Source organism: Alosa pseudoharengus, unplaced genomic scaffold (genome assembly GCF_046254945.1).
Source record: "Alosa pseudoharengus isolate Yale_2024_CS ecotype anadromous, Long Island Sound unplaced genomic scaffold, YU_APseudo_1.1 YU_APseudo_1.1_scf_6, whole genome shotgun sequence".
Taxonomy (NCBI): domain Eukaryota; kingdom Metazoa; phylum Chordata; class Actinopteri; order Clupeiformes; family Clupeidae; genus Alosa; species Alosa pseudoharengus.
Window position 1 is genome coordinate 30,727,827 of NW_027468848.1, and position 24,675 is coordinate 30,752,501.

A 24,675-nucleotide genomic window follows, 5' to 3' on the forward strand; every position below is an offset into this window, starting at 1 on the left:
CAAGCACACGCACGCACGCACACACACACACACAAACATAAACACGTACACAATTCAAGAATTTCTCAGAATTATGAACAGGCAAAATGGGGGTGGGGTTGTATAAAATGTATTTTACATGTAAAATCTATGAACTAATCATGTTTTTGTACTTGTTGTAGCAGATACCAGAATTGAGTGTGCATAATGCAATTCAGTGAGACAGTTAGAATCATATAGCTATGCCTTTCACCTTTTGTTTTTAGCCAGCAGCCAGACCAGCAGATACCCTGACTTACTGAAAGCAGGCTTAGTTAGTACTTGGATAAGATACCTCCTTGGAAGAGTAGGTTCCTGCTGGAAGTGGTGTTGGCTGGCCAGTAGGTGGCACTCTTCTCTGTGGCCAAAAGCCACCAAACAAATATCAATCCCAATGCCCTATAGCAGTTACAGGGACACTATATGCAGGAGATGTTTTCCTTTGCATGAATGTTAAATTGAGGTCCTGACTCACTATATATTACTATATATTGTGATATGCAAGTAATATTAAAAGTTGCTGCAAATGAACTACATTTTATTGAAATCAGAGCAACACTGACATGACAAAAATGACAACAATCTAAAAAAAAAGCTCAGCAAGTTTTCAACAATGCTTCATTTCTGATGCTCAGCAGCCAGTGTTGACTTTTTGCAGGATAGATCCGTCGGTGATCTTCCACCATATGAAGGAGAAAGTGCAATTGTTGCAACTACTATTGATCATTGATCATTGTCCCAGTATTTGGAAATCTCCAAAATTGTAGCAGAAGAGGTGCCTTTTTCTAATGCAGTTTTGTGGCACATATTTGGGGTTCCGTGGATACAATTGTTTGAATGTTTTCATGAAGACCAAAAAATGTGCTCTAAACCCAAACAATAACCAAAGTGATCATTAATAAAAAATATGTATTGATTCCACCAGGAAAGGTAAAACTGCTAAACCGGGTCATGGATGGATTCATTTGGATTTAGTTTCTACAATAAGTAAACTGAGACATGTATCTAAAATATATATCTAAAATACATATTTAGGAATATATGGTGCATTAGATGCTTTTATGGAGATTTTTTTTGGAATTTTACTAGTCAGTTACAATACCAATTCAAATGATCTGTTTTTACGAAAATCATCAAAATCTCAGAAAGTTTAAAGCTATTGAGCTATCAGTAATTATTATGTTACTGCCATAAAAATTGGCAAGCTGCATTTTCTTTCTTATATAAAGGAACAATTTGAAGGGTTAAGAGCATGATAATTGGAGACTTTAAAAATAAGGACCGCCCTAATACTGTGTATATACATATATATATACTTTACATCTGATGTTTGTTAACATTGTTAAATGATGGTGATTCACTAGTCCCCTACAGTATTTTGAAGGAAGGAACCAGTTCTGTATGCATTATTATGATGGGCTAGGTTATTGGTAAAGTGGTTGAATAGCACACTACACATGCACGCACACGCACACAAACACACGCACACAAACACATAAACACACATACACACACACACCCTCACACACATGCACCCACACAAACACACCTACATACACAAACACACACACATACACACACTGCACACACTCAATTACAAACACACAAAAAAGGAACAAAGTAGGAAATTAATACAATTTGACAAACTTTCTCACATTTTGTACCGATCTGCGGTACATCTAGTTTGATTAGACGTTGGCTATGTAAACTTCTCAGAGACCTAGATAAAATCTTAAGCCCAGACAGATGTTAAATCAGATGCCTGATTCAGACGAAGATAGGCTATGCTATTAATGATTAATGATTTAGTAAGCTAAATAACAAGAATAATGTCGTAAACAAATGCCATTGATTAATGAGTGACATGCATTGCATACCGTAAAAAAATTAATTGGCAGATATCTGTCAACAAAATATTCGGTACTGCGACTTTAATTGTAGTGGTAAAGGTAAACACTCGTCTGCGCACGTCACGCCCTATCACGGGCCACAGCTTGGAAGCAGCTTTTCTGTGAGAGAATGGATAGATTGCTTCTACCTCTGGTCAGTAGGAGTGGAGAGAAATGCGTTTTCTGAAACATGTAGAGATCTGCATTTTTTTGACAGTTTGATTAATGAGGGAGAATGTCCGTGATTTTGTTGTTGACGTGCTTCTGAGACGCAAAAGTCACATGAATTTGAATTGAAGATGGCGGACCATGCCACTGAACCGTCGGGGAATGATGATTCAGAAGTTTCCCAAACTTTGGGGGATTTAGGAAGTGGACATTCAGAGGAAAATAACGGACATTGCACCAGTAGTCCTGAAGAATCATTCTCGCCGACATCGGTGATATATTTTAAAGAGGCTTTAAGCGCTGCCAACATTCAGTTCAAAAAAGGGTCGCCTAATCCTAACGTTACACCAGTCCAATATGATTTTCACATCGAACGAACAAAGAAGACCAAAAGTAAGTGTGGTAGGCCTATTTGCATAATAGTGTCTATAAATTACGTTGTTGTGGGGTTAGCTATGGTTTGCTGTTTTGCAAGAGAGGCTAAGATGTTGTTTACACTGCATAACCTCGGTACGCGAGTCCTCTCAATGACACCAACTTCCACTCATCCTGTAAATGATCATAACAACATGACGGAATACAGCTTTCACTGGCATAGTGATTTTATCCCAATTATCTTTGGGGTGTCAGGTTGCTGGGAATGCTACAGATGTCCAACGGCGTTTGGACGTCACCTCGGATGAAGTAGGCTACTTAATGTTTGATAAGCATTAAGAGAATGATTCATGATAAAGAAATGGAAAATTCGTTGGCTCTTTATCTTTATCGTTTTGATGCCCAATGCTTTAGCACTGATGGGATTACTCAGCAGGCTAGGAGATAAGTAGGGCACGCTCACACAACAATAATCAAGACAGTACGCTATAAATACACATCTAGGACAGTCTCCGTGTGTATTAGTAGTGCTGTAGACCCAACGTCAACCCTGCTTTGCTATACATCAGCTGTTTTCAACTGATGGAATTATGGAGTCGAGTTTTCGTCATTGGATGGTGGGTCACTAATAGTGGTGTCAGGGACGTTGTAAGGGACTTGCAGTGCACATTCGTCCTGCTGTTGGCTCTGCTTGCAGTTATGTAATATGTGCTTGCTGCTTGGGTGCATGATTACATTCATCTTGGTCAAGGGATTTTGTTTCATCAGTGCATTGATGATTAGTCTACTGTACCTTGAGAAGGAGCAGTGCATCTAGAGAGACATGACACAAACCTGTAGAATATGTAGGTGAAGAGAGTGGGTTCAGAAGAAAAAGGTGCAGTTACTGTCATTATTTGGAATGTGCATTTGAGCTAGTCAGGTGCTGTGACCTTAACATACCAGTAGCCCAGAGTAGGCCTATTTATGCCATTTCTATGTTCATAGGAAATTAACAAGTTGATTCTAAGGCTGGATGTGTTTATGGGTTTCGGACATTCTCTGCCATATGGTAGGGTGCTGCTGAAAGTGAAAGGTGAGTAAGGGTTGGGGAAAAAAAGAGAACTGCTATGAGCAAGCAAATTACTAGGCTTAGGGTCATGGCCCTTGACATATGTTCTATGTCTGCATAGATGGTGCACATTCATGATCTTCAAAACAGCATCATTAGGCCTATGTGAAGTACAACTGTGCAAAATATAGGCTATCCATGCACTGCATAGATCGGTATTAAAATTTTCGAAATGTTCAACCTCCACATCATCTAGTCATTTGAGCACATCATGGGGGGCAGCCGCGGCCGTGGCAGCACATCATGGGGGGCAGCCGTGGCCTACTGGTTAGCGCTTCGGACTTGTAACCGGAGGGTTGCCGGTTTGAACCCCGACCAGTAGGTACGGCTGAAGTGCCCTTGAGCAAGGCACCTAACCCCTCACTGCGCCGGGAATAGTGTGTGCTTCACCTCACTGTGTGTTCACTGTGTGCTGAGTGTGTTTCACTAATTCACAGATTGGGATAAAAATGCAGAGACCAAATTTCCCTCATGGGATCAAAAGAGTATATATACTTCTACTTACTTATCAACACTGCGATTTCTCATTCTTTTGAACATTTTGCTATACTTTTGCACAGTCATCTGCTGTTTAGTATTAGGCTACACCCTAATACATCTGCTAAGCCCAGTTGTCTACAAGCTGATATGCAAATGGATTAAACTCGTAATTTTCATCAATATCGGTGTTGTGGTATGGAATGTTTGCTAAATTACTTGTCATTCAAACCTTTATTGTTTACATGCGGTTAAGTGAGGTAATCAGACAATGGGTTCAGTCATGGTTTTAACTTTTGGACTTTGCAGAACACACTTTTACCTTCTTTTAAAATCATCCATAAGGATCTCATTCATAGGAATGGAAGGGGTTTCGTAAGAAGCAGCATTCCAAATTCAGTAGTAAATTTACTGAGTAAAAACAGTAGTAATTAATTCAATACAATTTGTGTCAATGTAAACTAAAAAAACAAAAAAACATCAGGGAATGGTTTGTGGGAAAGCACTAAAAGATTGTTGATTTCTACTTTGTCCTGTAGGCTATGTGGAAAAGTTATTTTCTGAATGAAGTGAAATGTCTATGTTCATCTGCTTGTTTCTCAATCCATGAATCAGCCTAAATGACAGATACAGTAGCAAAATTGGGCATAGGCCTAGCCAAAGTCTCTGGTATAGGTCTAGTGTAATTTTATAAAACATGACTAGGCTAACTAAGTATTTTGTCAGTCTCAGTTACTAACTATATCAAGCATTCATTTTGGTGGTCAGGACATATTCTTTGACACAGTTATTTTGGTTACTAATTGAGACGACAAAATAAACATTTTGAGACAGTTACAAGCTTTGGTAGTCACTTTTGTGGTGCTGTTTGAAGAAATTGTCGAGAAATGCACTTATTGTATTTAAAGTGTTGAGTGTAATTTGTGATTAGCTTATAGATAAGGTGTACTTGACAAATAGATTTCAGCACACCTCCCAGAATGTATTCCCTTTTTAGTTTTGAGCTTCTTTGTTGATTCTTCCCTTTTATCGTGTTACTGTAGGATTTGAAAGGAAGCAGTGTGAGTTTGAGACAGCTAAGCTAGTGTCCAAAATAGGTAATAAATAAACAAAATAGCAACCCAGTGTCACTCATATGGGCCACATTTTTATTCTAAATCTCATGATAAAATAGTGGCTTAGCTTCATCTTCGTCATTCTGGCCAAGCATTTACACAGACTGCAGTCTCTCCCCTCCAGAGGACCTGAATCGGCCACTGATTAGCCCTCCTGGATACGCAGGCAGTTCTGCCGAAGCTCGATGCAGAGGGATAGAGCCTGGTCTGCGCATCTTGAGGGCCTTTTAACTCCCTCCCCTCTACACCCCCCCCCCCCCACACACACACACACACACACACACACACACACACACACACACACACACACACACACACACACACACACACACACGTTTGTTTCGTTGCGCTTGCACCATCTGCTCACGTGACCCTCTACCATCCTGCTCATTAAGGCAGCCATCTTGGTCAACACCCACCCTGCGTGCATCGCTAGCCAATCCAATTAACCGTAGCGGAGGGAGCCATACATGTGTGTGCGTACTCTGTGTGTGTGTGTGTGTCAGTGTGCTGAGCAGAGACAGGGCTGTGTGATTCCAGTAGCGCCGCTGAGGAGCCCAGCGAACAGCGCCCAAATCCCTGTTGGCCCATTCTGTGCTGAGACACGACAGAGCGAGAGAGGGAGAGGGGCAGGGCAAGCCCTTTATTTCACACGCGGGGGTTTCTACTTGCTCATTCACCAGAGGAGAACAGCCACAGCAGCAGCAGCAGCACCACCATCACCCGTGAGCACACCAGTAGGAGCAGCAGTCGAAGACAAGGAGAAGAGGGGGGAGGTGCAGACAGCACAAGCCGAATCTGAAGAAGAATAGCATCCCTATCTGAGTCCTGCTGTTTGCCTGTTTTTTTCTCCTCCTCCTCCTCCATCCATTCCCTGTGTTGGTCATTGTTTTCCTCTCGTGTTTTTTTCCCTCCGCTCTGCTGATTCACTGGTGCTGTTGGAGACGACAGGCAGAGCGTAAAGAATTCTCCTCTCCTTCCTCCTTCCCCCCCCTCCTCCTCCTCCTGCTCCTACACTTCTTTATTTTCTGCTATTCTCTGGATTTTTTTCCCACTTGTTTTTTTGGAGAGGTGCCGGGCTTGGTTTGGGTGAGCAAGCGAGGAGGGGACCTTTTCCTGGAATCCGTGGCGGCGGTGGCGTTGTTGTTGTTATAGTAGCATCAGCTGAGTCATCATCATGTCCGACCTGACGCCTCAGAGCGACGCCCCAACCCCCACCACCGACAAGATCACGCAGGCCGCCCGCGAGACCATTTACCTCTGCAACTTCCGCGTGTCCGTGGACGGAGAATGGCTGTGTCTGCGCGAACTCAACGACATCTCCCTCACGCCCGACCCCGAGCCGGCCCACGAAGGTATGTCCAGGCAGGGCCAGGCTCCAGCCTCCCCCGGCGTCGGTGGGACTGGGTTAGCCGTAGCATGAGGCGCCAGACACAAGGCCCTCACTGAGGTTGGGCGGTGCTCTTGTGGCAGCCTCCTTATGAGCTCTGCGCATGCATTTTGCATCCAGACACACACACACACTCTCACACACACACACACACACGTTTGTGTCTGGAAGTCTGAGAGTATTATTTCTTTATTCCATTGTAGCATTTCCAGTAGCTGTGCATCTATTGCCATGCCGACCATCCTCCATCCCTTAGGGTGTTGCCTGTGAAAGCAGGAAGATGATTTGTGTAGAGGGACACATTTTTGTCAGTGAGGTGTGTCAACAATGGAGCTGTTAGCCCTGTATGTTCATTTCTCTTTTGCAAATGCAAATGCATGGAAACAATGCATCTGTATTTAGTTCATGTAAATGTGCCTTATTTATCATTTAACAAGACTGTGAAGTTAAACTGTCACCTTCCCTTTATGCTATCTAGTAATTGGTCCATAGCCTTTCCCCCATAAGCTATTTTGAAGAATGTCACCATTCCAAGCAAACACACTCATCTGCTGAGTTTTTGTTTAACATGTTGTGGTGATTCAGTGCTTAGCCAGTCTACAGTAATGGCAGCAGTACAGATGAAGGCCTTTGCTTATTTGTTGCACTGGTCCCCTTCATTTTGAAATGTGATTACGCCTAAATTAGAGGAAATTTTTTCACCAAGATTAGATTTCAGGATCCTCTGGTCCCCTGGTCTGGTACGTGGACAAATAGCTCTGTCTTTCCAGATGAGAAATACTGAGAATCTTATCCTGACTTCTGAGTGTCCTCCTCTGCTCTGCATTTGGCAAATTCTGTCTTTCATGCCATTCTGATCATCCTGTATATTACATGTTTAGGCCACTAACCTCTATCTTGTAAATTATGTTTCTCTCCATGTGAAATTGATCTTGCTTTATAAAATTCCACTGAATTCTGTATCCTAATCCAAATATTTCTCATCATAACAGTAATGGTAGTTTAACTAGTTATTTTCTTTTCATTAATTATTAATCTGACACAAGCTGTATGTTTCAGACCCTCCCCCAACCTCCATCAATCCATAAACCAACCCTCCTCTCTCAGGACACCAACAGCTGTACATGAGTGATCATTGTCATCACTTCAGCACTATATGTTGAGGGTGAGGGGTTAATGCAGTCCCTGCAATCAGAATTGATACACCTAGCTTGGCTAAGCCCATCCCACATAGCACCTGACACTGGCACGGCTGTGGGCCCGATCTGGCACAGATGTGGCCGTTTCCCTAACAAAGGCAGCCGTACAACACTCCAGGGAGCCTGTGGCTGTGATTGACTGCTTAAGGGTCAGCTTGAGGTGGCCAATAAGAAGGGGAGATGGAGATGTGACCACTTATCCAGAGGGCACTGTTCTGAGGGCTGTCCTTCAGCTTGCCAAGGGAGGAAATGGTGGGGAAGAGAGTTGCGCATAGATCCAGTGTCCATGTGAGGTCAGAGCTTAGCACAGCACCGCAAGCAGAAGCTCGATAGGATGAAATGTGGTGTAGCCTCATTTTTACTTCCAGAACATAGCATTCATATGGATGTAGTAGAAGGCATCATTCATATCTTTTTTGTTGTTGGATAAGGTCTGTGATCAATCCAAGACTGAGCTGTATATCTTTTGGGCATTAAAAAAAAATCACGTCCTACCTACATGTCAAAGGCTGTGGTGGTTGATAAGCAGCTTCATAATGAATTTTGGTACATTAACTGTGCTTGGATAAATGCTATTGAATCTGCGTTGGAGTGAATGCCTGTACTGTTGGTGCTGGCCAGTGCCACCGTGTCCAGAGTAAATGCATGACTCAGCCATTTGAGGTGAGTCCACCTCTCAGCCAGAGCCATGCTGATGAGGCCCTTTGGCTCTTCCCTGGTAGACGGGTGAAGTGTTAGACAGGCCAGTATGGGACTGGAGTGTCAGCAGTTGTCTGTGTGCTTTTATTTGTAGGGGAGGGGTTGGGGGGTTGCTATAGACTTGACTAATGTCTCGTATGGCTAGATGTGACTTTGTCAGCGGGATATGTCTGGGAAAAACTGATTTTAAATCGGTGCTAGCAAGGTAGTTTTTCCCCCCCCTAAAAGTGCCGCATTCCCAAAGCTTTGCAACACTAAGTATACCTATCTTGGGTGCATAGATGAAAGGCCTTACTAGCCTTAACAGAATCTGAACACTAAATTCAGTTGAAGAAATTTAAAAATTAAATTGCATTTAAAATCCTGCGTAATAGCGTAATTTTTGTTCCTGGAACTGGTCATTAAACATCAGGACAGGTCACAAACAATTTTCCTGTTAAAACCTGACCCTTTACCCTGACCCTTGCTTTAACTGTTTGTAAACGATGGTGATCTCATGAGTTCTTGCTCTTGATAAGCCCTGCACAGAAAACATAGGCCCTACCTTTATAGCGAAAAAAAGCTGTCATTATCCTGCTCTGCCTTGTGGTAATGTCTAATAAGTGCTCTGGTTAAGCAGTCACATGAAATAAGGAGACTACAGACAATTCGGTTTTTTAATTCAACTGTTAAACTAATAAAGTTCATTTTCAAGGTATGTGACTGCTATGTGAAATTTCAAATGCTTAGCCTACGCATTGCATTAGGTCTGAGCACCACTGGAGAAAACACTAACATGCAGTAAGCTTATGTTTAATTAAGTTAAGCTAACGTGTGCTTCTAACTTAGCCACTAAAGGCTGATAGGCTACATTGTGCACATAAATCATGACAGTGGAAAGAAAAACATTTTAATATGATAAATAAATGGTTTGGTTGACAGGTCGAGTGCCGTGGCTGAGTTGAGAGGTGGGGCTATGTCGTCATAAAGTTGCCGGCTTCGCACCTACAGGCGTCTACACGGCGAAAATTACCCGGCGGTTTCAAATGTTCCCACTTCGGGAAGCCGGTTTCAGTCTCCTAAACTGACGGCGTCGTGTACATGCAAGGCTTAACCGTTAACAAAACCTCACCGGTTTCACAAAAACCGGCGTCGTGTGCACGGCCCCTTAGATTAATCTTCAGAGATGGGTGCCATCATTAGTGGTTTGCTCACTGGTTGCTTTCATGTGAGGTCCCTCAGCCACTCCCCTCCCCGACCACTCAACATCTCCCCTGACTCATCAAAGCACCTTTCTATTACAGTGGGCTTTGATGGGGGATTAAAAGGGCAGACCGTTGCCCGATGACTTGATAAACAAATGCACTGATGTTTGGCAGGATCTGCTGGCATTTTAAGATTGGGAAGAAAAGTGAAAATGGTTTCAGTGGAACACATACTGAATCAGGGAGGATCTGAAGATGGGTGTCTCTTGAGTGCTTGATCCCTCAAGCACTGTGTAGGCCATGTGACACACAAAGTAAAAGTGCTCGAATAGGAAGTAGGCCTAGATGGTTCTTGACTTTCCTCCACAGAATCTTGGGGTGTTTTGGGCATCTAAGGGAGTGGTTGACTACCTTGCACATCATAGTGGCCTACCAGTAATCCAGTGACGAAAGCTATTTGATTTTGACCACACACATTTTTATTAAGCCTTCTTTTGGGCTCCTGGGCACCTCAGCTCCTTTTGCATGCCTTTGTCAGTCCCAGTCGATGTCATATTGCCATTGGAGAACTTTTACAGTAAATTGATTTTGTTGTAATGAAATATGCTGGGTTTAGACAGGAAATAGGCTAGTCTTCTATAGCACAGCTCGGGATGCTGTAAACAAGCATTTCTTGTGAACTGCTTTCACAGGAACCTACCCCTTTCATTCAGTGGACATGTAAAATAATCGGAAGGTTAGGCCCTAAGGTTTCATCTCTTTGGCAGTTTCCAGGTTATTTTATGGTGGTTTATGGTGTTCTATAGAGAGCTTTGAACTCAAGTCTGCAATTCAGTCTTGTTGGTAGTGTAATAAAATAATGATCCACTCCACCCCAGCCTTGTCTACCATTGGTTAAGGTATGGAGTGATGTACAATGACATGTGGTTTTATCCTTGTTTTTTTCCCCTTTCAATGTTTGGTCAGAGAAAGAGGGATAGACAGTCTAGACACATCTGTTCTTAACATACCACTGAGGAAGTGAGATAAGATGGGCACTGCTGCACTGAGACACAGGATTGAGTGTTTGTAGTGCCACTACCTATCCTTTGTTCTTAGGGATTGGAGCAAGTGGCAGGGAAGAATAGCACTGCTAAAATGGAGAATGGGCCTCATAAACGTAAATCCATTTAGAATTGGGTTGGAAGTTGACAATCTGAAATGGCAAATAAGTCATCCAATGGAATGGACTATAAAAGACATCGTTGTGAGCACAATTGTCATTCAGATGTTAAGAACATTTCATTTGGGCTTGGCTTCAAGGCCTGCATAACCAAGTTGAATAGAATTGCATGAGATTATGAGAAGTATCTGGTCTTGCACTAAATAAAATGTCATTGGATTGCATCTTTCTTTTCTTATCGAGGTTTCTTTTTAATTTCCACTCATAATATGCATGACACGTTCTTGTTTTGTCCTGTCTTCCCTTTTCCTTTTCTTTTCTCTCATTGCCCGTTGCAAAGACTCATGGGAGGATTTCACAGATTTGGTGGAACAAATGCGCTTGCTTGATGAGTTTAAAGGTGCGTATGGCCAGCATCCGCCCCGCCCTGTTCCGGCCCCCGACAGAGCTCCGCCCCCATTTCAACCCACCTGCTGAAGGAGGACTCGGATCGTGTCCCTGCATGGCCGTGCTACACACACACACACATGCGTACACACACACACGTACACACACACACACACACACAGACTCCCATGCACACTCTCCCTAGGCGACCTTGCTGCTGTCACAGCCTCCATATGCCACATTCTGAGTCTCCCATTTACCCCTCTCCATTTTCACAGTCCTCTTTTTGTATTCATTTTCATTCGTTTTTCTTTTCCCCTGTTCATCCCAGCATTCTGTCCTTTTGGCTTCAGTGGCTGGGAGTGGCATGTGGTCGTGTCTTGGCACTGCGGTCATCCTCCATGCTCATGTCCGATCTGCCCACGCCCTGCCTCCTCCGTTGCACGTGACTTTCTTTAGGGGACAATTGAATTTATGTGTTAGTGTTAGCTTAGATAGATAGATAGACAAGTATATTCCATGTTTTTTTATGAATGGATTCACCACTGTGGATTATGCTGAGTTGGCCATTAACACTACAAGTTCTAGCCTATGTATTGTTGTGTAGAAATAAACTTACCATTTACAGGACCATATCTACCATGTTGGTTCCTCGGAAACCCTCTTTGTTTGCACTGGTGTCGCCTTTGTCTCAGCGATTAGGCCTTCCCCTTCTCCAAACCAGCTCCTATCCTCTCCCTGATGATCAGACGGGAGCTGGTTCTCTCTCACACCACGGCCTCTGGTAGAGGAGGAGCGCTGGGATGTGATGAGAGCTGCATCCCTGCTGTTCTGCCACCTCCTCGCTTCCAGGGGAAGTAATGAGGGTGTTTTATGCAGCGTGTAAACACACAGTGGAGGGTTCATTAGAGACCCAGACAGGCTTGGGTTTTACTCCCCTGGTGCTTTTACATAAATCCACAGAATTCCACTTTCATGAAAGTTGTGGCGTAGGTTAGTTTCATATTTATTTGTTTAAAAGCCACTTTCATGTAAAGCAACTAGCAGTACAGGCGAAACAAGCTTATAGGTTATCTTGGATTGGTTTGAACCAGTATCCTCCAGTCGGATTTGAACCAACATTGGTGTTTTAGCATCTTGCTCTACCAACTGATCTCTAGGAATATACCAACAGTGTTGTCTCTCCCTCCTCACTCCTCACACTGGCTACAATGTTTGCTGTAGGACCCAGTCCGCACTTGTCTCAACGGAAATCATCCCTCATTCATCAGTCATTGTGATCATTTACTAGCCTATGTAGTAATCAGCTGTGCCTTGCTGTTAGGTGTGAGTGCAATATGTGTGAATGGGAGTCCTGTGCAGCTAAAACAACACTTGAGGGAATGTGTAACTGTGTTCATTATGAGTAGCTGTACACTTTGTGCCTTTATCTAGAATGCTTAGTAGATTTAATTTAACAGTAAAACTGAGTCTATCCAGTCACAGTTAATTAATATGATTAGTTAGACATCTGCTAACACCAGATACTTGCAGAGCTGATTTTGTTAGCCTACTTTATTTGTCAAGGGCTTAGACTTTTATTTATTTTTTAAACTGAAATATCTCTGAGGGATAGCAGCTTGCTTTTAATACGTCTTTGTGAAGCCTGTTGGTAATACATCCCTCCACATTGGTATTAGAGCTTTCATATCATTTTAATGAGCTGCAATACTCTCATGTTATTTGGCTCAGCTTTCTAGGCTGGAGTAGTGCTGTGCGAATGAATCACCATGCTAGCCATGTCCCCTGGCAGTTGTCATGAATTTCTTTCTGCTGCAGGCTCTCCAAATATGCCTGCCTGATTTAAATCTGCATGTGTGCGTTGTCCCCCCTCCCAGAGTAAGCATCAAGATTGTTAACAACTCCGTTTCCATGGGGACGAATGCATTGTTGAACTGTCTCGCCTGTGGTCCACAGATCCCAAGGACCCTATCGCCATCGAGAGGCTCAACCTGATGAACATGGCTAAGCTGAGCATCAAGGGCCTGATTGAGTCGGCGTTAAACCTGGGTCGGACGTTGGACTCCGACTACGCCCCGCTCCAGCAGTTCTTTGTGGTGATGGAGCACTGCCTCAAACATGGACTTAAAAGTATGTGGAACAGGAGATTTGTTTGGTTTTATTAATTTGTGCCTATCGTAATGTCTTACTTGATTTCAGTTGTCATGGAAGTACCAGTATCTTGGCTTTGGTGACATTGGTCAAAATTATTTTCAAAAGATCTTAAAATGCCTTAAAAGACCTAACTATAATAAAGATTGGGGCTAGGTGTATGTTTATGTTTACCTAACATATGCTTTTATCCAAAGCAACATACATGTGAAGTATACATATTCAAAGAAGTACTGAGAAGTTCTCTCCTGTCCTCCCTTAGGTAAGAAGACCTTCCTGGGACAGAACAAGTCATTTTGGGGTCCGCTGGAGCTGGTGGAGAAGCTGACACCTGAAGCTGGAGAAATCACAGCCAGCGTGAAAGACCTGCCTGGACTCAAGTAAGCCACACTATCACATCTCAGCTCTGCTGCAGTACAAAATGAGTCCTAGTGCGGGAGCTGGGGGCACATCGTCCCCCTCTCCTGTCTAATTACTGCTTAGTGTGGGGGAACTGAGATGTCCATGCCTGCCTGCAGGACCCCACTGGGCAGAGGGCGCGCTTGGCTAAGGCTGGCCCTCATGCAGAAGAAGCTGTCTGACTACATGAAGACCATCATCAACAGGAAGGACCTGCTAAGGTGAGAGATGCCACGGCACTGGAACAGTTTTCTTTTCTTTCTTTCTTTCTTTCTTTCTTAATTTCTTTCTCTATCACCATGTGAGGTGAGTCCCATTGAGCTAAAGCTGCTCAGCTATATGCAGGGTTATATCAAAGTCTGTTTACCTTTGTACTTGGAGTTAATTACAGAAAATGTTAGCAATATCACATAGTTGCGTGCTATATTTAACTATTCCCTGGTTGTGAAGAAGGTCAAGAATGGTTGTGCAAAAGTGAAGTCTCTGTAATGAGTGACAGACTGTGTAACTAGTTGGACTTTGACTTCTCCCCACTCCAGTGAGTTCTATGAGGCCAATGCTCTGATGATGGAGGAGGAAGGAGCAGTGATCGCTGGGCTGCTGGTGGGCTTGAACGTGATCGACGCCAACCTCTGCATGAAGGGAGAAGATCTGGACTCACAGGTAAGGAATATGACCAAAGGTCTTCAACACCCCCCCACCACCAACCCACCCACACCCCCAAGTCAAAGTCTGCTTTATTGTCAATTTCTTCACATGCCAAGACGTACAAAGAGATCGAAATTACGTTTCCCACTATCCCACGGTGGAGACAAGACATATTTTACCAATTAAGTCCACAGACAAACATAACATTCAGTAAACAATAAAAAGTAAATAAGAAGGCACATACAATGAAGAAATAAGACCAGCAAAATTGGGTTGAAATTGTGCAATTGTGCATAGACAGTCAATATAATAGTGCAAAAGTCAGGCCAATAAATGGCTGAGGTAGTTCTGTTTGACCTAAGTAAGCAAGTGGCATAGTGGTGCAAGTTATGTAAGAGCAGCAGAAGTGTGTTGTGTTTTCAGGACAACAGGACAACAACAACAAGTTGCAAAGTGTGCAAAGTGTGTAAAGTGTGCAAAGTGTGCAAGTGTACAAGTGGAGTAGTGCAAGTTATCCAAGATGGCAAGATAGGTCTTCAACCCCCCCCCCCATGTTATTTTATTAGCATCCTTTCCAGCAGGAAATGGGAATAGTACAAAATTGCAGTGATTGTTAAGTGTCTCAGTGGTCTGTTATTTCTGAATAAAAAATTGCTAAACCATAAACAGATCTTTTAAAAAAAATGCCAGATTAAGGGCCCTATCATGACATTCTAAAGTGCATCGTCACTCGTCAAAAGTCTATTCAAATTTAGTAGGATGTCCAGTTCACATTGGGAGGGTTTTCGTCCTCAAAAGTGGAGCGCATGGCGTAACAAGGTGTTCCTAGGTCTTTTAATCAGTCATATGGGTGTGTTTGGGGCGTAACATCATTTTAAACCAATGAGAATGACATCTGTCATTCCCTTTAACGGCGCAACGCGCGATATGTCAAATAAATGCATCGGTATTTTGGCATTCAACGGCGCATTTGAAGGAGGCTGCTTGCGAGACCGTATGGAATAGTCATTGTTAAACCATGCTTTACTAAAACTTAGCATAGCCTTCATGCATTTGCACTCGTCTATTATTTGAACTCATTGGCAAAGTGAAACTAACTTCACCAAGGAGTCAGTCAACGACAAGACAGTTATATGCAGTTACTTTCACTATTGATTGACAATGGGTTACCATCGAAAACATAGGCTGGAAAAAGCAACACTTACCCTAATGTTGCTCAAATGACTGAATAAAACAACATTTATCCTGCAGAGGAGTTGCTTATATCTCGTGACAGTGCTTCTTCAGCTGTGCTCCATACGTGTCTCTCGCCTCTCCCCTAATCACTTTTAACCGTCATTACCAATTTGCAAATGATGGTGAATAACTACTCATCATGAGATGTACAGTATTTCGTAATATCTTTATTCTAATTATGTTTCCCATTGTAATCGTGCAATTTGTAATGCTTTGCATGGACGTGCGCTGGTGTGCGTTCATGAATGATAGAAGGATGGTGCGTGCACCTGCCAATATGACTGTTGACATGCGCTCTTAAAATAGCATATGAACAACTCGCCATTGACTTCTGACCAGGTTTAGGTGGTGTATGATAGCGATTTTTAGACAACGCGCCAGGGCCCGCCCTAGGTTGTTAATTGCCACACCCCTGGGCACAATGCTTAAAAAATAAAGGTGCAAAATACCGAATTCAACTTCGCGCGACTGAAAAACGAACTGTACGCCATGCGCTGGTGCCCCAAAATATAGCCCTAAGTTATCTATTTATTTGGTAGGTAGCAGTTTTTGAGGCAACATGCAGTACGCCAACCTGTTGTTTTTGCAAAGCCAATCACTTCATATACTAATGGTTCATGAAGAATGCAGCTTGTTGACTACAAACAAAACTTATCTGTGTACTCTCACAAGAATACAGGAAAAATGCACATTTGTAGTGTTCTAGGTGGCATAAGTATTAGCTAGAAATCATTGAGGCAGGTATAGATTCAAATGTCTCGATGGTTGGTTTTATAGGTCCATCCATCTCCTTGTCTTGCTTACTCCTTAGGTGGGGGTTATAGATTTCTCAATGTATCTGAAGGATGGCGGCCACAGTAGTAAGAGCACAGAAGGGTGAGTGTGTCTCAGACTCCGGAAACTTCTAATCTGTAATTAAACAATTACCTAGGGCGCCAAGTAAGTGATTTCACATTTGAGTTCTTTTTTTTGTTTGTGATTTGTGACGTCACAGTGATGGGCAAATAACAGCCATTCTAGACCAGAAGAATTATGTGGAGGAGCTGAACAGACATCTAAGGTAGGAGATCAGTTCTCCTGTGAAACTCACTCACTGGTTATTCTCACATCAGTTTTGTGTGTGTGTGTGTGTGTTTGTGTTTAAGAGCGATGATTAAACATTTATCAGTCAAGTAACTTGTTTCCTCTTAATGTGCAGTGCGTCAGTCAACAACCTCCAGGCCAAAGTAGACGCCTTGGAGAAGTCCAACTCCAAACTCACAGAAGAGGTTGGTCAGGCTTCAAACAAATTTCTCAACATCCCAAAGGGCATTTTCAGGCCTATAACTGTTCTGCTCAGGAAATGTACGACTTAGTCTCTTACATTGCTTGTGGTCTTTGTTGTGAGGTTAGTTGTGACATTTTTTGTTATTTGTTTTTATTGCAATATTTTTAGTTGGCGGTAGCAAATAATCGTGTGATCACCTTACAAGAGGAAGTGGAGCGGATCAAGATCGAGGGCTTCTATCCTGCAGACAAGGTTCTCATGAAGTCTCATACACCACTACCATTGCACCATAAAAAATACTCAGCTAACAACATGCTCAGCTAACTCAGATAACATGTTATCCCTTGAATGCAAAATCTAGAAACGCTGAAGGCTATTTAGCCAAAAGATATGCACTAAAATACTTGATCTTCTAGTTTTCCTTGCAAAATAGAAACTGCCTTATGGACTTTTATAACCAGTTATGCTGGTTTATGTGTTTATGGGGCGTGTGATCATGAGTGAGTTGTGTTCCCAGGTCCCCAGAGCGGATGGCAGTGCAGAGGGCCAGGTGCTGGGGGAAGCTCGCAAGCAGCTCAAGGAGGAAACCCAACTAAGACTGGTAATTTGTTATTTTTCCTTGAACATAGTTGCCACTTTGGTTCTCTTCATTTTGCTTTGGGCATGTGATTGCTATTGATTGTCTTGGCTCAGTGTCTGAATGACTGAAAACAAGTTCCTCATTCCCAAACTGGTTTGAGGTCATATTCTAAGAGGCCACCCCCCCCCCCCCCCCTCCAAACAAACCAAAACAAAACGGTAGCAGTAATGTGGTATAACCGGGGATGGCTGTGTGTTTGCCTTGTCCACCTGTGCAGGATGTGGAGAGGGAGCTGGAGGTGCAGATCGGCATGAAGCAGGAGATGGAGCTGTCCATGAAGATGCTGGAGAAGGACATCTGCGAGAAGCACGACGCCCTGGTGGAGCTTCGCCAGCAGCTGGATGACCTGCGGACGCTCAACCACGAGCTGCAGCACAAGTCGCAGGTGGGGGCCGGACACCAACCACAAACCGCGCTGAAACCATGATCACGTTCACTGTCCGTTGTTACATATGACATGCCTTCCATCATACAAGAGCCTACTGTATAAATTCATGTGAACAAGTCAACAAACAATATGTATCACTGGAAAACACAAATCAAATTGAAGCAAATTCAGCTCTGATTTACCACCAATGTTAGGAGAGACATTACTGCAAACATCAAAACTGCATTTTAGGTATTATTCTCGGCAAAAATAAATTAATTAATAAAAAATGTACCATGCAAATAACAACTGTAGGCAGATCAACTCCTGTACTGCCAGCTTCCATGGAACTGGGGACTCTTGTCCTAAATCAGATGCAGATGAGCCATAAAGGACATGCCTGTTCCATGCTAATTGGCAGACTGCTGCTCTGTGTCCGCAGAGTGCAGAGTCCGGCTCCAAACAGAAGACCGAGATCATCAGTCGCCTGGAGGAGAAGACCAACCAGATGGCCGGCACCATCAAACAGCTGGAGACCAGGTAGGAGCCCCACCTTTTCCCTGACCCAGTCCTGCTCCCCAAAACATGCTAGCTAGCTCACATTTCATTAATTGCTTTGGTGTGAGAGACCGGTCTGGTAGCCTTGGGAACATGCTGTTTAAATCCCAGCACTCCTCATTAAGAGTACAAATTCTGATCAGATATCAGCGTTTGCACTCAAAAGGTGTGATTTGAATCATGAGCATTAGAGTTGGTTAGCTAACTCAGACTCAGTCATACTTGAGTGATAACGCACCTCTGTATGCCGTCTGCGTGTATTGACAGAGACATTTTTTTTTGCTTTTTGCTTGCAATGCAAAAGCAAGGAAAACTTTTGCTAGTGTTGTGATACGTGTAGGTCTGCGAATGCATTACACTGTAAAATCTCGTTAGAATATCCATGAATAACATTTACACACCCATGAATGCATTCAGTAGGAATTTCAGTACAAATGAAAAGCGTATTCCCAAGGACATTAGGAGGGGAGATCTCCGTGGGGCATTAGCTCCGCCGGGCCCCATACATATCCCCTGTACCACAGCTGTCATGCTCTTTTCATGTGACTACATGGACTCAGAAATCTGATTGACATTTTTTTCTCTCCTCGTGTTTCAAATCTCCCTAAGCTTCCTTATCCCCTCTTCAAAACAGGGGTCTGAGTTACTTGCAATAACGGTCTCTTCTTTTCTCTGTCTTTCATTATTTTATCCTTTCTTTCTCTTCATTTCCATTTCTGTCATCACTTATTTTTCTGCCTTTTTTCCCTCCCTCTCGTTCATTTGTTTTCGTGACCAGTGAGAAAGACATGGCGAAGCAGGCCAGGAGTCTTAGCTCCAACGCAGGGAAACTGCTCCAAAAGCCCCAATAGGCCTCCCCCGAGTCGCCCGTTGCGTATACAAAACAAGATCTGACCTTCCGTTTTGATATTTTCATTTCCAGTCTTGCACAATATACCGTAGAATCAACTAGGTAGTTTTTTCTTTCATTTTCAAGATATAACAAACAAGAAAACAATCTGTCGCGGTTACTTTTTGTTTTACAAATGGACTCCAATGTACATTCTCCTCTGCGGACTAGTCTGTCCAGCTGCATCTGCTTTTATTATTGTAATCTGAACGGGCTCCTGTAGTCTCTGTACTGCTGTTTCTCTGAGATTGAGCAGAGCACTTAGCGTAGCAGTGATTGCGCTTCATCCGTGGAACAGCATGGCTGCAGACCAGGCGTATAGGCCCAGTTTCTGTTGATCCGGGGGCGAGGCTACAGTGAACAGTTGGAGGTTCATGGGTTTGAAATAATGGCAATGAATACCAAATGTGTAATCCCCTGTTCTCTCTCTCCCCATTCGTACAAAGCGCCCGCTAACAAAAGGTGTTGTGAGATAAGCTTTGAGTTTTTTTTATATATTTTTTTTTTTCCCCATATATATCCTATTCAGCATTGGGCTTGTTTTTGTTTTACCTAATCCTGGCGAATGAACGATTTTGAATTGGCCCTGCAGAGATTCAACCTTAATCGGTCGATCGGTGTCGTCGCAATTTCAGATCATATTTCTCCATAGGCTCCAATACACAGTTTGTGCTGCTGCTGGACATCATGTTAGCGCTTGCCTTTATGATTTCAGACTACAGTACCCATCATTCCAAGTGAAGTGAACCTGAAGAAGGTGCTATTGAGCCGCTAGTTGGAGCGCTGCCGTGTTTGGTTTAGGTGTAGAGTGCGGCAGACCTAGCGCGTCCCAGAGCTAAGCGTGTTACTTGATTGACGATAATGAAATTACATACTTTTGAGGAAATTGAGGTTGTGGCGACCTATTTTGGTTGAGAATCATGTGCCTGAAATCACCTCATCTGTACATGAAGTGTTAAGACCTGCAGACAGATGTTGATGGAGAGAGAGAAAGATGGAATTTGAGAGAGAAAAGTGAAAGAGTCAGAGAGAAAGAGAGAGATGGGGAGAACAGAAGAGAGGGGAAGGAGAGAAGAGAGGGAAGCAGAAACCGAGGATGACTCACGAGCCACAGAGCTGCAGGACGTGTCCAGAGCTGTCCAAATAAAAAAAGAAAAGGCTTTATGGTTTCTATGAAAGTCAGTTTGGATGGAGTTGCTTGCAACATATAGGAACCATTAAACTTTTATGTGGACTAAACATAGATGTAAAACTGTAGTTTCAAAAAAACAAAAGAATAGCATAATAAAACAAATAAATCAAAACACTCTGGCGTACTTGTCTTATTCCCAAAGTCTGTCAATTTCTTCCTTTCTTTCAAGCTATCTCCTGCCATGACTTCTTCATACCTTACGCATTCATTCAGTTATGTTGTGTAGTATTCTCCCTACCATGCATTTTTCTTTTGTTTTTGTTTTTGTTTTCTTTTGTTTTTATTTCACTTTTTACTTTACCACCCGTTCATCTGGCTCAACCCCAGATCCAAGCAGGCGGAGCGGCAGAGGGACCTGGCGGAGGAGGCCAACCGCCTCTTCAAGCAGGAGTTCGGGGACAAGATTGAGAGCTTGCAGGAGGAGCTAGAACAGCTAAGGAAGCAGAAGTAGGTTTCCTGTCTCTGTTTTAAACACACACACACACACACACCACACACACCACACACACACACACACACACACGACACACCACACATACAGGAAACCTTGCATACAGTCGGTGTTTTCCCAGAAGGAAGGGCCAGAGCTTGATTTGGCCGATCTGTTGCTGTCAGGCAGTCACATGTTTGAATAAGTTGTCACTAATAGCATAAATAGTAATGACTTATGTATGCATGTACACAACACCACCTGGCACAGACATGATCGGTCATGGGTTTGTGTTGTCACATGGCCACTAGAGGGAGGTCTCTGTTAGGGGAATTTCTCTGCTCTACTGCGCCCTCTGGTGTATTAGCTGGTTTGTCTCTGTAAAAAAAAAATTCTCTGGAAAGAGTTGATGAAGACCCACTCACCCCCCCCCCCCCCCCCCCCCATCTCTGTGCCTTAAATGTACATATTTAACAACGGCAAAGACCTCTCTTGGAGGGGAGGCTGGGCAGACTGGGTGAGTGAGGAGGGGAGGGTATGGGCTTGGGGTAATGGGATCTGTCTGTCGTATTTCATTTTCATTTAGACTCTTGTACATTATTACACTCTTACTTTCAATAATTAAAAAAGGGGTATTTAACAAAAGGTGTGTAACCAAAATAAAATATTGGCATGAAAATTACACACATGGACATTATTGTGAAAAAAGATATTAAATATGTTCTAGGCATACTGACAATTTAGTGAATTGCTGCAAAGGGAATGTGCTCGCTGTTTTGCAGTATACTCAGTGTGTGCGTGTTCTCTAGATCCAGCTTGGAGGGAGAGCTGAAGAGGCAGAGGGAGCCTCGTGGAGGCCAGCACCATGACAACGGCTCGGGGGACAAGAGGAGCTCCGTGGCCTCTAACAAAGACAGCAGGCAGCAGGTGGAGGACATAAGAAAGGTAAAGATCCACTCCGGAGGACTCTTTACCTTTCAAATCCATGTCAACCCCCTCCCTCCTCTTCTTTCATTTTCCTTTCTTCTAGTAATCAGAAGTTGTTTAACACTCTGTCTTTTAATTATTCTATTTTATGTATTTATGTATTTACTTAAACTATTTTTTTAAACTATTCCCCCTTTTATGTACTATTACTCTTTGCTTTTGTTTATGTTAAGCACATTGAATTACCCCTGTGAATGTGCTATATAAATAAAGTGGCCTTGCCTTCAGTCCCCTTACAGTGTATCCCCACTTGATGTCCATCCTGCACTATCTATTATGCGTATGCCTTGCCTTCCACAGGAGCTGGAGTCGGTCAGAAAAGAGAATGACACTCTACGCACTGTGCTGGAGGAGAAATCAAGTCTCAGTTCCAGCTTGTATGTATGAAGTGCAGTTTAGCATCTTTTTCAGCCCCTCTTTATTTGTTGGCTTCTTTGATTTTAATTTGTTGAGGGATTCCTGACACTTTCTTGACATCTAAGCTGTGTGTCCTTTCTTGTGTTTGAGGTCCCTATCACAAAATGAGGAAGAGGATGTGCAGGTAGTTAAGGTTTATACTAATATTTCCAACTATTCACACTCCACTAACAGTGTCAATCATTACTAATGCATTGCTCAGATAATCACATCTATCTCAGTCAATGTTACTGCGTAGGCTCTTCTCTTAGCCTTCCTCCGTTGTCTCTGTTCTAGGAACAGTCCTTATTCGAGGACCTTGAGCCCTTCATCTGCACAATGTGTGAAAAAGAAGACTCCTTGACCAGGACCAAGGTATAGAAGTGACCTGGCTGCCGAGGTGAAATAGTTCCCTGCCATCTTTTCACTGGTGTTAATGTTAATATATTGACTAATCGCTAATGGTTGTTGGTTTATTGCCTTGTTTTGAAAGACATTTACAGTCCGACGGGTTTGAAGCTGCAGAGGGCAACAATTGTAAAAAATATATGATCGAAATAAATATACAGTAAATAAATGCTGCAAACGAGGCTATAATCCTAGCAAACACTGAAGTGCTGCTTAGGTTAGGTAACCCAACACTACTTCCACAAACTCTAAAACTTACTTAGCTGTATTGTAAGGGTCAGACAAAGAAATTTGGATGGTTTTTGATCCCAAGTCTTTTTCACCTTCTGCAGGTTTTGACCTACGCTAACTGATTCTAATCTCAAGTGTGATGTTGAAGTGTATTTGGTCACTGCTGACCCACACCCTCTTGGGTCTCCTTTGCAGAAGCAGTGCAAGAACTGCAGAGGGCTCTTCTGCGAGAGCTGCCTGGCCAACGAGTTACCCCTGCCCTCCTCCATCAACCCTGAACAGGTCTGCGACTCCTGCTACTCCCAGCTCTTGCAACAGTACGCATCGAGCCCACCCTGAGGCATTCACACACACACACACACTCTCACACACACACACACACACACACACACACACACATGGTGCATATCACAGATTTCATCATTCTGAATATCAGAGCGATGCACTTTTGACTCTTCAAATGGGACTTTTGAAATAAGGCATTTTTTTTCCCGTATCAATCTTTAAACCAAAAAAAATATATATATAAATTATCATTACTTTGGTCTAATGTGTAATGTTTTACAGTCACATTTGCTTCTTGAAAGGGATGCTTAGGGATACTTTTGTTGTTTTTAAGTGCTCTGTGTGTGAGAAGCCTTTGGGAAGTAGTACTCCACTGCACACATTCATATCTGCATTGCATCTTAATCGTATCATGTCGCAAGTGATGAGTGATGTTGTCCACCAAGTGGATTTATACAGTTCTTGTATTACTTGACTTGTGTATGAAACAGTTTCTTTGAACTCCCTTATCCTTTATGCTCTTGTATGTTCTTAATAGTTTGGCAGTATATTTCATGCTTGACTAACAGAATGGCAATTATTGTAACTAGATGATGGTTGAATTGATTTAGAAATCTTTTTACTTTTTTCTGGAAAGAGTAGCACTGTTGTAAACTGTGATGGCCTAAGCCTGTAACAGAATCACTACATCTCAAACTGTGCAGGGCTGTTTTTATTATGGAATGCTGACATCATGGAGGAACACTGTTTCTTTCGCCTTCAAAACAGACTGATACTTTGTTGATCTGAAGCTGATTGACAAGTTGCATTTTACTTGATGTTTTAATAAAATTTTAAAATCTTGAGTTGTCTTGTGTGTTGTTATTGTACTCATATGAAAGGAGATTGAACAATGAATATTATTTATGTGCTTTTTATATTAACTATTACAAACGATTGTGTTACAACTATGCTGATCTGGCCTGTGCTTATAAACGTATAACAGCAGTAATGAGTTTAAACTAGCCAGGCTAATTACTGTATCTAAATACATGCAAAACACCATAACAATACACATACAACACAACAATAGCATAGTTGGCACCGATGAAAGCATGTTAACTAAACTGTTACATGTCTAACTAAATCTAACTTTGCTAACTTAGATTTGGTTGGGGGAGTTTTTTGATTGATTTCTGCATGGTTTTTGTAACTAGTTGAAATGATGTGTCAGAGTGATATTGTGGAAGATGCAATCAAATTGAATTTGAAGACAATACCAAAACTAGTTTTCTTTGCAACACATACTGTACCTAAAGTGTTCAGTTCCTGCATACTTTTGCTTTAAGAGTTTTATAGAGCTGTTGAAAGCAAGTTGGATGAATTCATACATTTTGCAATAAATTCTTTAATGAACAACTAATCAAATTGTATAGCA

General features: G+C 42.7%; 1 protein-coding gene across 2 annotated transcripts; it reads left to right on the forward strand.

The window, feature by feature from the left end:
* Nucleotides 1-1,993: 1,993 nt before the first annotated feature.
* On the forward strand, nt 1,994-24,103 carry rufy3 (RUN and FYVE domain containing 3). Of its 2 annotated transcripts, XM_076271163.1 has the most exons (18): nt 1,994-2,468; nt 13,131-13,304; nt 13,588-13,705; nt 13,844-13,945; nt 14,264-14,387; nt 16,420-16,484; nt 16,603-16,668; nt 16,807-16,876; nt 17,044-17,127; nt 17,393-17,476; nt 17,733-17,900; nt 18,325-18,422; nt 20,849-20,968; nt 21,761-21,896; nt 22,239-22,315; nt 22,446-22,479; nt 22,632-22,709; nt 23,169-24,103. In XM_076271163.1, the coding sequence occupies exons 1-18, from the start codon at nt 2,207-2,209 to the stop codon at nt 23,310-23,312; spliced, it is 2,004 nt and encodes a 667-aa protein (XP_076127278.1). In that variant the 5' UTR covers nt 1,994-2,206; the 3' UTR covers nt 23,313-24,103. The 2 variants fall into 2 exon arrangements, with proteins under 2 accessions (XP_076127278.1, XP_076127279.1); XM_076271164.1 differs by lacking the exon at nt 22,446-22,479 and having other exon boundaries at nt 23,169-23,304.
* Nucleotides 24,104-24,675: the final 572 nt, after the last annotated feature.

Coding starts and splice junctions, on each gene's coding strand:
- rufy3 (XM_076271163.1), top strand. CDS start 2,207: ATGGCGGACCATGCCACTGAACCGTCGGGGAATGATGATTCAGAAGTT. Junction 13,946..14,263: donor AACAGGAAGGACCTGCTAAG/GTGAGAGATGCC, acceptor TCCCCACTCCAG/TGAGTTCTATGAGGCCAATG. Junction 16,877..17,043: donor ACTCCAAACTCACAGAAGAG/GTTGGTCAGGCT, acceptor CAATATTTTTAG/TTGGCGGTAGCAAATAATCG.